At 48.2% G+C, this 12,981-nt stretch overlaps 1 protein-coding gene across 2 annotated transcripts in view; it reads left to right on the top strand.

Annotated features, from left to right (window-relative positions):
* Positions 1-3,353: 3,353 nt before the first annotated feature.
* Positions 3,354-12,981, top strand: part of ALOX5 (arachidonate 5-lipoxygenase) — a 35,208-nt gene continuing 25,580 nt past the window's right edge. The window contains exons 1-2 of one of the 2 annotated variants that reach the window (XM_037399471.1): positions 3,354-3,581; positions 11,907-12,105. In XM_037399471.1, coding sequence (XP_037255368.1) covers positions 3,369-3,581; positions 11,907-12,105 — 412 coding nt within the window. In that variant the 5' untranslated portion in view covers positions 3,354-3,368. Of the gene's footprint in view, positions 3,582-3,743; positions 3,962-11,906; positions 12,106-12,981 lie in introns of those variants that run through there. The other variant, XM_037399472.1, reaches the window with a different exon arrangement.

Here is a 12,981-nt window from a genome sequence, read left to right as displayed (position 1 = left end):
AGCACTGGTCCTCACTGCTGTGTGCACAAGCACTGCATGGTGCAAAGGCAGTTACTGATGGTGGTTAGAGGTCGATGACTCTGACACCTTTTGCGTTTTTCAGGCTGGCAAAGGAGGTAACATTGCACTCCGCCTAACAGGGGCCCCATCTTAAAATAGAAAAAAAAAATGTTCTGTTTTTATCCTATTTTTCACGGTGGCAAAGGAGGTGACGTTGCACTCTGCTTACAACAGCATCCCGTGTTGCCCGCAGGGCTGCGCTGCCCCGGCCCCCCGTGCCGCTCCCGGCAGGGCCCAGCAGGGGGCGCCGTTGCCCAGCGCGGCGGGGACGCGGGACGCGGCTCCATGCGCGGTCCGGCGGCCGCCGGCGGGGCAGGGCTGGGCACCCCCGTGCTGGCCCAGAGCCCTCAGGGCTGGGCACGGCAGCGGCGCCCTGGGTGCCCGCGGCGGGGGCACGGCTCGCACCACCCCCCCCCGGCAGCCGCTGGCCCCAGAGCCCCTCGCAGGCTGCGGGTCCCTGCGCCCCCGTGCCGCCTCGCCGAGGGGCTCGGCGCTCCGCCGTGAAATGCAGCGGCCAGGGGGGCGGCAGCGGCGGGGAGGTCGGTGGTGCCAGAAGGGAAGCTGGAGACCCGGGATCGGGGTCTTCCTGGGCCTGGGCACGTCCCAGCCTCCCGCTCCATCCTCGGGAGATGTGCCACGTGCAGGGTGCAGCGGGACCTTCCCCTCGCCGCTCACCCCGAGAGTCCAAGGGGGTGTTGGGGGAGCAGGGGAAACCCTGCAGTACAAGGCTGTGCCTCAGCCCGCAGCCTAACCTCTGGGACACCCACCTGGGATCCAGCCATGAGATCCAGCTGCAGTTTCCAGGAGTGGCTTCCTTGTTAGACATCCAGCAGCCACCAGGTACAACACAGGAGAATCTGCTGGGGTCTCACACAGCGTGGGTCTCCGGGGGTGAAATAGTGTAGTCTCTTGACAGAAGGGTTGGGTTTGTTTTTTGCATGGCCCACCGTTTTGTTTGGCAGGAGTTTGATGAAGCATTCTACCAACAGTAAACATTATGAATAAACCTTTGAAGGTGGAAATGACAATAAAAATGAGAGGTGCTAAAGGAACAGACTACAAATAGACATTGCTGTGAAGGGGCTGCCGAGAGGTAACAAACTTATTCCTATAAATACCATGTACAGGACTGAGCTTATCTAGTATTTTCTTTAAGGAGTTGATGAGAGGAGTTGTAATGCTGTAGGGAGACTTCCCAGTCACACCTCTGCACAGAGGAGACCCAAACAGTCTGAAAGCAGAACTGGTGACCCAGGGGGACCGGACAGGGTTCAAATGGTGTATCAGAGCTGAGACACAAGGGAACATGGAAACCCACCAATGAAGGTTTGAACACAACTTTGCTGAATGTTTACAGGGAAAATGAGGGTGCCCAGGGGGTGGCCTTGTGTCTGACAAAAGCTGGTTTTAAAGCACTTGACATATTACAAAGGTTTCAGATACATCTTTCAAGAAGGCTGTGAACCTAAGTTTAGAAACTTTAAGACTGAGAGCACTCATACAAAAATGAAACTAATGTATGATTTCTTTGAAATCTTACGTAAAGCAAAGAAGAAACCAGGGAAGAACTTGAGAGTTTATGGTGCACTTCTGTGGAGTAACATTGTCCATGGAAGGAGGGATTGCAGTGCAGCAGGAAGGATCCCTTGCTGGTTAAATCTCAGGAGGAGAATTCAGATCTCTGGGCTGATTTTGCAGGTACCTCAGGTGCGCCATGCGACAGCTGGCCATCTCGCACTTCTGGGTGTTATTTTAAAAGTAGCTGCAGACTAGACATTCACGCTGAGCAAGCAATTCAGTAGAGCCAAGACAGGCACAGTGAATATTTTTTATGCTTGTATGTAAATGCATACCCTGAATGTGGGAGAGCCTTGAAATATAAGTCGCAATGTAGCAAATGGTTGAGTTTCTACTAGTACAGAAAAGATGCAGGAGACGGCCTCTGACTTGCCTGGGTGAGTGTAGCCCAGTGTCATCACACTTCTATGGAAGAATAACAGGAAATTTTCAGGTTATTACAGGTTGTCCCTGTTGCTCTGTGGCCACAGTGCATAAGACAGGCCACAACACACTTTGGCTAGTTGCAATTTTAGAACCTGAAGCAGAGAATCTGTAAGCACATCTTGCAGTGTCACCCAACAGCCCAAGATGCAGCAGCCATGCCGGACTGAGGCACAAGGCACTTTGCAGCTGGGCTTGCCAGAATAGAAGAGGACAGAGCCAGCAATAACCTCCAGCTGTTGACTTTAATTGCTCTCTTCATCTGCGTTTGAAGGTTGGTGGCTGATAATGCCTACCCAGCCCCACCTGTGGGCAGGAGAGTGCCTCAGACTGAAAGTTCTACCAAAGTATGATTAGATTAGTTACTGCTGTACGCTAACTGCGCCAGCACAGCACCTGCGGTGCAAGTGTACCACAAGTAAAGCACTTTTGAGATGGATTTAATTTAGCTTGCTCTGCATATCTGTAACACTAGGAATTCCCAAGAGCCCAGAGACCAGCTAGGAGAGCTGCCCAACAGCAAGGAAATGAGGAGCTCTGTCTGATCACAGAGCAATGGTGGAAGGACACCGGGATCTGCAAAAGCCCCAGCCTGGCTTTTTTCAGCACGGTATCATGCAGCTGCTGTTGGCAGCAGCATGAAGGAAGGTTATCAGTGAGGTATCAAGAGTGGCAGCATGTGGTATTTGATTGCCTGGTGAAAATGCGAGAGAAGAGCATGAGTGGCTTTGGTGCCCAAGTGTGCAGTGTCGCTGCTATGGAGTTATTTTTTCTGGGGTAGGCTGGACTCTGGAAGAAGCACAGACTGCTCTTCTGTTGTCTTAATGATAGCATCTTAATGATAGCAGGCGTTTGGTGCGCTCAGGGTGGGGACTGTGAAATTGTGGGGTTTTTAGAGCGCTTTGTGGAAATGGGGAGTTGGTTGTGTAAGTACATATGCTGGCAGTTAGTGTTGCACACGGTTGTGCAGACAACAGAGTGTTTGAGAAACTTAGGGGAATGCAGGGAATAAAGCATTCCAGCTTTTGTGCACTTGGGGGTCTAGACCTGAGAAAAGGGTGAGCGGTATATAGTTTTGCAGATCCGGTGTGTATAATGAGGGTGCGCTATGGTGTTGGTGCAGAGTGAGTAACGTTGGATGATGAAGAGAATGGGATACGTGCAGTGTACATATGGGGGTAGATCGTGGTAGTGTGTTGAATCAGTGTAGTACATGCGTAAGGTGTGGGCATGGAAGAGAGTGTGTGCTTGCAAACTGGGGTGATGAGGTGAGGTTGCAGAACGCAGAGCGTTTTGAGGCTGTGTGGATGAGATCCTGTAAGGATACATGCGGTGAGGTGCCGCGAGCTGTGCCCGCTGCCTGGCAGAAGCAGGACTGCCCCGCAGAGCCCCGCGCCGTGTGCCGAGAGCTCCGGGGGCTGTGTCGGAGTGTGCAACCGTGGAAAGACGCCCAGAGACAAGTGCTGTGCGGCAGCTCGTGTGAAGCGTGCTGGCGCGGAGCTGGTGCTAAGGGAGGGCAGGTGCGAGGCGAGGGCGGCGTGCAGGCTGCGGGCGGGGGCGCGGCGCAGGGTGCGGGGGGCGCTGTGCGGGCCGTGCCGGGCGCTGGGGAAGGGGCGGGCGGTGGCCGAGCCGCGGTGGCGGAGGAGGCGGTGCCGGGAGGGTCGGGGCCGGGGCCGGGGCGGGATCGCGGCGCAGCAGCGGCCGGTCGGGTCGGCGGGGCCGTGCAGAGCCGAGTCGCGGCGGTGGGGCCATGCCGTCCTACACCGTCACGGTGGCCACGGGCAGCCAGTGGTTCGCGGGCACGGACGACTACGTGTACCTGAGCCTGGAGGGCACGGCGGGCTGCAGCGAGAGGCACCTCCTGGACAAACCCTTCTACAACGACTTCGAGCGCGGCGCGGTGAGTGCGGCCCCGGCGGCGGCCCCGGGGCCCCGTTCGCCGCCTCCGAGCCGCCGCGCGTCTCCCTTGGCGGTGCCCGGGGCCGGAGCCGCAGGACGCCGCCTCCCCGCGCCCCGCTCGGGCTGCCGCTGCTGCCCGGGCTGCCGCTGCTGCCCCGCCTGCCGCACGGGACGGGACCGAGGGGCCGCTGCCACCCCGGCCGGCCGTCACGGGCGCCCCTGCCCGGGGGTTAGCCCTGGCAGCGGCCCCGCCGCCGTGGGGGAGGACGGGGCCCTTCGGCTTACAGTGGGCTTTCAGCTTCCTTCGTCCTTTACTCACAAATACTAAAAATATTTGTCTGCCTCCTGTGATGTTTGGGGTCGGTATAGTAGTCAGAGCCCTGGTATCTCCAAGGAATTAAACACAGAGGTGAGAACTTCCAGTGGGAATCACTGTGTCTGCCGAGGGAAACGTGTAGGGCAGCTTCAATGAGAACTGGAAAACGGCACGGCCGTGCAGGTGTGGGAATGAAGCGGGGACCGGGCTGTCAGCTGTGCTGTTCGTTCTAACCTTGATTTCTGCTGCGTGTTGTGCCCTGTCCTCTCCGTGATCTGCTCACAGTACCAAGGCTATCCATCTGTAATCGCTTATACTCTGAGCAGTGGTTTATTTGTTTTATTTATGTATTTGCTTGTTGTCTACTGTGGAAATAATAGACTCGGGTAATTCTTTCCCCCCCTCCCAAAATGTGTATTTTATCTGGGAACCTAACTCACTGTTTCCAAAAGGTCTGATGAGATTTAAGCAACTTTGAAAGTTTTAACCGCGTGTTTGTAAGTCACTTTGGAAATGAGACCTACTGCTGCATATACAGGTGAGACTTCACTGTCATGGTGCTGCTTTGCCCTTAGGTGTGCTTTTTAATTCATAGCTTAGGTATCTGGTCTCTTCTGCATTAGACATCGCAGATGTGGTTAACAGAAGTCAGTATTTTGAGTAAGTGCTGATGGCATGTGTAGACATGGTCCACAGATATTTATAGTCGATGTTCTGAGGAGATGCTCTAGCAGATTCAGGTGTGGGGACTTAACAGCTGCTGCTGTTGGGATTACTTGCTTCGATAATTAACATTCATCAGCTTAGAACCTTGCTAGCTGAATCTCCCAAATGGACATCTAGTCATTTTCTCACTCCTCAGGGAACAGTTACACATCTTAAGCAAAGCTTAACAGCATTAACGAGAGAGGATGAAGAAGACCTCAGACTGTCCAGCAGCCTCAGGGTTAGGGTGCTTTCCCAGGACAGCTGAGCCCTGCCAGCTGAGGAGATAAGCACTAGGGTCTCCAGCGACCAGACAGTTTGCTCTTGTCCCTGGGCTACAAAAAGAGTGTGTGAATGTCTTCTAGAGATTACTGTGATGGAGAGCCTGGTAGTATTCTGAACATCTCATTGGATTGGGTTGGATTCTGTCAGAGGGAGAAAATGCCGTGGTGTGAGCATTAAGTATAAGCTCAGCAGCAACCCTTGCTCTGCTGTGGGACCAGGTTCAGCTGGAGCAGAGGTGCCTGTGAATGCTGGACCCCTCTGCGTGAGGTAGCAATGAACAGAGGTTTGTGGATGTTAGTAGCACTACAGCAGAGGATGTGTGCATCTAAAAGGAGTACCTATATCTCCTTGGGAAGGTAGCTTTTAGGCACATTTGAAAATATTCACCTGGGTCCTAGCATTTTATATAAAACGTGTTGTTGGCTAACTAAGCCTTCTGAGGCAGGGACTGTCTCTGCTTTTTGTCAAACTTGTTTCCAAGTGCCAAGGCTGTTGACTAAATCCAGAATTCTCCTATCCAAATTCATGATTTCTGTTATTGCTATGTGATTGATATTACAAATATGCAGTCAGTTTTTTCAGCATGTATTTAGAGAATAACATTGTTCCATAAAGTGTATGGCTCGTGACACACCTGCAGTACAATGTGCTAAGTTCTGTTGTTGAGGATGTTTTCTTCTGGAGGGCAGCATGTTTCTCCAGGCACCTGTTCAGGTAACATTGTGCCCAAAACACTGAGGGTCTTACTAATGTGTTGTACAAAGAAAAAAGGAAAGAAAAGAAAAATACCAAATCGGAACCAAAAAAAATAAAACTGAAGCAAGCCAAAAGACTTTCAGGTTGGTTGATTTGTAAAATGTACCAACTGGTTTCACAGCTCTGCCTTTAGTGTTTCTTTCAATAGCATCGCTATAATTTTCTTTTTCTGCAAAACAATTCAATTGTGAACACATTTGCAAAAAAAGGCACTGTTTTAGTGGATGACCAGAATTTTACAGTATTACCTTGTAAAGCTTTGTCTACTATCCAATTTCTTTTCTAAATATTGGGCCAGGTTCAGTATCCTGGTAATGTCTTCATTTGAATTAATGCAAATTGTGCATATTACTAGATATGATGAAGAAGGCGTGGGCCAGTTCTGAGGAGGAGATTTGCATGCCAAATGTGGATTGAGGGAAAGGGACTTGGAAAAAACTGAAGGGATTTGCACAATGGTAGCTTAGTTGTAGGTTTTGTCTGACTTACTCAAAGCATTGGACACAGGCTATGTAGAAAGCCATAGCTGCTTTTCTTCACTCATTGTCTTTTGAGTAAGTTCCTCTTGGTGCCAAGTGTTTTCAAAGCAAGGATTAGGGTGTCACTCAGTTCTCTGTTTTCTTCCTGTTACCCTGTCACCTGCTTTTTGCTTTTGTTGAAAGAAATGTATTCACAAGTATTTCCAGAAGGGAAATACAGTTCTTTCCACTTAGAGCTTTGTGCTTATAGAAAGAGGGGTTGTCTGTGTTGTCCTTTTTGCAACATTAGGCTAGTTGGTAGGAGTCTCTCCTCAGAAAGAAAGATTTTAGGTTTTGTGTGAGATTAAATTGCTTGAACAGGATGCTACAGGAGTTTGGACAGTCCAATAGTCTTCGTTAATTCTGTTGTTTCACTCTGAACTCAGACTGTGTAAGAAGTCGTAGCATCTCTGGCTCAGTGTGCAGTCAGCAGGGATGCCATGTGTTTACCAGGAGACCTTGTACCACAAACGCCTTAGAAACGTTGAGCAGCCAACTGTCAGTTCTGACCTGGACTCTGTACCATATTTGTAACCTGTCACACCTTTACTGCATTAGCGAAATTTTCATCTCGGGTGAGCCCATTGTGTCGCTGGCTTGGAGGCAGTGAAAGCTGGGTGAGACATCAGGAGGGAACCTTCACTTCAGAAGTGCCATTAAAATTGGCACTGTGATGGTCATAAAAAGAGTTAAAACCTTCAGAAACATTTAGGCTAATTGAATGTCCTTTTTGCGTTATATCAACAGTGACGTGCAACTATTTTAGGGCTTTTGTAATATTAGCAAAGAGGTTGTTACCAGAGGAATGAGTTTCTTCCAAAGACTGGCTGTCAATGTGACATTTCTATCAGCTGTTTGGATCTGATTCATATTGCTCTTTAATTTAAATCTTTTATGTATACAGATGTGTATGTGCATAGGTGTGACATTATGAGAACTATAGAAATACATATGTGTAAATGAGGATTTACTAAAAATGAAATTGTTAGCTGAACCTTTAAAGGATATGGATTTTAAAAAGGATAGTAAGGTATCTTAGGCAAAAAGGACGTGGTAAGACTAATTTCAGACTTTCTGTGCCATACTAATCACTTGACAGCAATGGGGTTTGCATGAGGACTTGAGCTAAAAATAATGCAGTGCATTTCCCCTATCCAGGCAGTGTCTTGGGTCACCTTATTCTTCCTCTGTACATGACCTGGAAGTGGGTGAGAAGATGGAGCATAAAAATCCCAAGTAGCTGAATACAAAGCAAATATGATCCAGATGCAGTTTATCATTTGTCTCTGTAGGTTATTGCATTAGTCATTACATGTTTAAATTTCCTTTGTAGTGATGAACACAAATGGGTAATAATTCAGATATGTTTGTGGATTCGTTTGGACTGTGTCTCTGCATGGTGGCTACTTCCAGCTCCTGACTGCCAAATGCATCAGGATCATGGTAAAATTGAAATAATACATTTTGTGTCATAATTGTATTAAAAGATGCACAAGCAGGAAGTGGCTGAGTTTGAGATGCATGGTATGACAGCCTGTGACGAGGGACTCTTCCGCAAAGTGCCATCTGGTCCTGGAAAGAGATGTACAAAATTGCAGAAGTACTGACTCAGTGCGAAACCTAAGTCTGGTAAAGAGTTTATTGACACTTTTTATTGAGAAAACCAGGAATTGAAAGGAAATGGATATGAAATAGAAATTGTTCAAGTGCTGTCTATTTCTGGAAAGATTTAAGAATGGGAAAACATCTGAGAATGTTATCTGCATTTTGTAGCCATCATCCAGAATTACTTATGCCAACTGACAAGAATGAAGCTGAGAATATTGGATGTGGGGTGATAGGCAAAGATGAGGGTGGTGTTTGAAACCAGCATTGTGGGAAGGAAGAATCTCCATTCTCTGAGCAAGGAGCACAGGGGTATGTTCTGCAGCCACTGACTGTCGCAGCTGTGGCTCAAGGCGCTATAATTGTGATTTCTGAGAAAAGCCATTGAATGTTTTTCAATCCCCACAGCTTGTTCAAAATCATGAATCACCAAGGGAATTAATTTACCTTTACACATTATCCTTTTAGCTGTTCTGGGATAGTTGGGGGAGGAGGTGGTGGTGATGTTGAAGAATCAGCAACATAAAACTTTCAAAAAATGTTTAAAATTAGTATAATTCTTGGATCTACAGAAAGAACTATTTCTTTCCTGCTATGGAGATGCAAGGAAAAGTGACAAGCATCATTCTAACATGTTGGTAGAAATCTCAGCTCTGTGATTTTCATCTCCCAGCTCACATCCTAGCAGACAGATGCTGTCATCCCAAGCTTGTCGAGGACTACCGTGCTATTTGTGAAGCAGTTTATTACCACCTGGTGTGTATGGGTGTGCTATTGACATAAACATTGCAAATTTTTATTTAAGACATGACGGGCTTCCTTTTTAAAAACAGTTCAATGGCTTTTGCTTTAATAGGCATGAGGAGAATACAGCTCAGACTAAGACTAGTCTGTTAAGTCTCAGCAAATCAAAATAAGCACCGTCCATGCCCATTTTAGGTATTTGAGCCTAAAATTAAATTAGACTACATATTAGAAGAAATTCCAGTATCCTTGTTAGCCTCATATGAGTTGCAGTATAGCAGTCATGGCCTGATGGTTTCAGAGTTGATTGAATAACATCTTTGGGGAAAGACAGGCAAGGACAATGTTTCATTGTCTGTAGGATGGACTTCAAAGCCTATAGGGCTTTTTATTTTTCTCTGGCTCCTATGAGTCAATTAGATGTGACGAAGTTTACGAAAGCTGGTATTTTTACGTAATGGGTTATAAGAGAACTGAGGTCAGTCATCCCAAATGTTGGTGGACAGACAGGTGTCTTCATCCCAAAACGATCATTGCAGCTGGTGATTCATGGATAGCTCGTAGAAAAGCATATTTTGCATCAATAATGTGGGAAACTTGGGGTAAAATGGGAGAGAAGGGATGCCAAGGGATCCTTCTTAGGTGTGTTCTTCCAGTAATGGGGGTGCAAGTTGCCATGAATCTTTCTTTTGTAACAGTTGAGATATTAAGTGCCATCTGAAGACACTTAAGTGGTGGGTTGTTTTTTTCCTTTCTCCTGCCTGGAATTTAATCTTTCTTCACTTTTCAGTTTTGGTCTTTATGTGAATTAGCCTTTCTTTAGCCACTAAGACAGTAACAATGGGCATAGGTCAAATGTCTGGGGTAGGCTAAGAAAGTGCTCCTAAAAAGAACAAGCAGAGTGTGGTGTCTAGGTCAGGAGCCAAATGACAAAGCTCACATAGGCTGGTGAGTCTTTTACAGGCACTGCAGCGTGTCAGTGCAGTACCTCTTCCTTTTGATATCAGCACCTGGTTGGTTTCTAAAACTTTTGACTGTGTTGAGAAAAAAACACGAAAGAGTTAAGTCCCTACTTGTAACCACAAGAAGCTTAGCAGGATCATCTGAGCAGAGTAGGCTTTGGCTGCTGCTTCCGTGGTTGCCATAGCCCATTCAGCTTTGTCGCGATGAGCACTCGGCTGCTCCTGTTTGCCCTGGGCTGCTTCTGCTCTTGGAAAGTGAGAGTCAGTTCCTGTTCTGCTGACTCACTTAGCACCACAAGGTGTCTTACAGCCATGTTTGAAATAATTACTTATTTCTTGCTATGCTGGTATTGCCTAATAGTGCAAGGGCCACCAGAACTGTCGTTTGCTGGGCGCTGCCCCCGCAGGTGGTGAGGAACTGCATGTACCCCCGAGAAGTTACCCCCATGAGGGGACCGAAGTACCCACGTACGGGGACGAGTGCCCACTGTCCTACACCTGCTAGGCAACTTGGCAAGGCACTTAAGTCAGCTTTCATGACAGCCGTTGTGCTGCATGGGGGGTGCTTAGCATGGGCGAGAGGGGCTGAGGGGAGCACCATGTCCACGGCCGCCGTCCTCCCAGGCCTGGCCGTGTAGCTGCGGCGCTGAGAGCGGTGTTGTGGGAGAGGCGATTTACGGAGTGAACCAGTGACCAAAGTCATCTTGTTGTGTCTAGGTGACTAGTTCTTTGTGGCCTTCAGTAGCTGGAGCGTGTAGCAGCTAAGGTCTGTACGTGTGCTCACAGGTGCACTCATCCTGGTGGGCCAGGTGGCTCCACGTCCATTTCAAGCCATCTGATGGTGAAGCCCTGAGATGCCATATTGTATATGTGGGCTGAGAACAGGCTTACCATATGGAAGAAATGCTGAGCTTGGTAGTCGAAGCCATTGTGTTTTAAACAGAAGAAGAAAATGTTCATTGCTACTTCTCTTGTAGCCCTGCCGGAGCAGTCATCAAGCAAGGGAGAGCATGGTGCCCAGTCACTGCCTCAGCCTGGCCAGGTTCAGAGCTGCAGCCTGGTGTAGGGGCAGCTCCAGGAATGGTCTGCTCCTCACCCGGATCGTGTCATGGCCAATACCTCAGGGTCTCAGGGGCCCTGTCCCTTTAGGCCACCAGTGAGGGCACTCCTGCAGGAGCAGATGTGCATAGTCCCTAGCCTTCAGTACCAGCTCAGTGCAAAGACCCTGCGACCAGACCCTTAGTATGGGAAAGGACTAAACAGAGCAGCTACTGTGCAGGTCTGCGCTGAGGTCCCTCCACGTAGCAGGAGTCAGGCCTTTGAGTTAACTCCAAACTGAGGAAGGAACTAAACCATGTCTCCATATGCTGGCTTGTTTCCTGTGAAAGAACGAAGGGCCTCCGGAGCCAGATGGGATTCTTGTGAACCTTGCTTTCAGTTAGCTACTTAAATTGCTTTGTACATCTGAGCTTTACAAACATAAAGTATATCCCTGTCCAAATCTGAGCTGTACAAATGTAAAATGCACAATTGTCCTAATTTTAAAAATGGAGAACTGAAGAAGACCAGCCACAAGAAGTACAAGACAAAGGGGATGTAGGTGATCTGAATGCTATCCTTATTCTGAAGCACATCTGGCTAATACACACAGGTGTTTAGATTCTGAGTCCAATGTGTTAATCACACGATCATCTTTCCATTCCAGCTGCATGGACAGATGTGCCCTAGCAATACCTCTTTCAGCTGTTGCTGGGAGAACTATAAATGGTTTCATGGTCTGCATGTTTTTCTTGGACTTGCAAACGTTTCAAGGAGTAACAGAATTTTAGGTTGCATACTAAAATGTTTCTCTGTTTCTGGAGCGTTTTACATGTTCTTGTTTGTTCTTTTATTCATCTTTTTTGTTGCGTTGCAGTCCAATAATAGGTCTTCCTTTTCTCACCCACAAGAAGCTGGCAAGTTCTCTTGTACCCATGCCATATCAGGTATGCTTGTGTAGTGCTGGTTGTGCTTCCCGCACATGCGGTGGGTCATTGACTGTATTCTGCTCTGTAGGTTGACTCCTATGATGTGACTGTGGAAGAAGACCTTGGAGAAATTCAGCTAATAAAAATTGAGAAACGAAAATATTGGTACCAGGATGACTGGTACCTTAAGTATATCACTGTAAAAACGCCAATGGGTGACTATTTGGAGTTCCCATGTTACCGTTGGATTACAGATGAGAAAGAGATTGTCCTTCGAGATGGAAGAGGTGAGAGCCGTAAGAAACCTGATTTCCTGCAGAACATCCAGAATTCTTTCGCTTCTCCTTCCCCTTTCCCCATGTACCTCCCAATCTTCTTTCTCCCATGGAGACCCACTGCCAGCCCCCTTCTGCATCCTGGGGAATGGGCTTTCCCTGATGGTTGGGACTGTTTCTGAGCAGTTTGTTGGGCTGGGTGCTGGCTGTTCATTTGGATATTTTGGGAAGCACATGCAGGGAAAAGTCCTTACACTGGCTTGTTACACCAGTCTTGAATTTGAAGGCTGACCCTAATGCCAGATTTTTGTCTGCTCCACATCTCCATTGCTGAAAACCCTTTTGATCTAATTTGAATTACTGTCCCATCTTTGTTTCATACTGAGCCCCTATGTGGCCCATGATCAATTGCCTGTAAATGGTTTTGTTTTCTTGAGAGTGAAATAAAATCCCAAGGCAGGCTGCTCAGCGGGTGCAAGGACTGACTTGAAACAGCAGCTTCACTTTTCACCCCTCCTCTCTGCGTCCTGGCAAGTCCAGAAAGCAGGGTGAGATGGGTATGGTCACCACCAAGCTGTGGTGGCCAACTGAGAAAAGTGCTGCAGCACTTCTGTGCTCTTCTGAGAGTGGCCTGTTGGACTTGTGTTTTAGCTGTCTCTGACTACCTGCTTCCTGCGGTCAGGGTTGAGGCAGATGTGTGTCGGTGATGTGTGCTGGTTCCCCTCTGTGCTTCCTAGGGTAGGCTGGCTGCTGTGGTGGTCTGCAGCACGAGTGCCTGACACAGCTGAAACAAGGTATGAGGTGGTAGGAAATAAGTGTTTATCTTCCCACTAAGTTTTTGGATACTCCTGGCTGAGGAATTCTGCATTTGAAGCCTTTTGTCATATA

Source organism: Falco rusticolus, chromosome 9 (genome assembly GCF_015220075.1).
Source record: "Falco rusticolus isolate bFalRus1 chromosome 9, bFalRus1.pri, whole genome shotgun sequence".
Lineage (NCBI taxonomy): Eukaryota > Metazoa > Chordata > Aves > Falconiformes > Falconidae > Falco > Falco rusticolus.
Note: the sequence above shows the minus strand (reverse complement) of the source record. Positions and strands in the feature narration are given on the sequence as shown.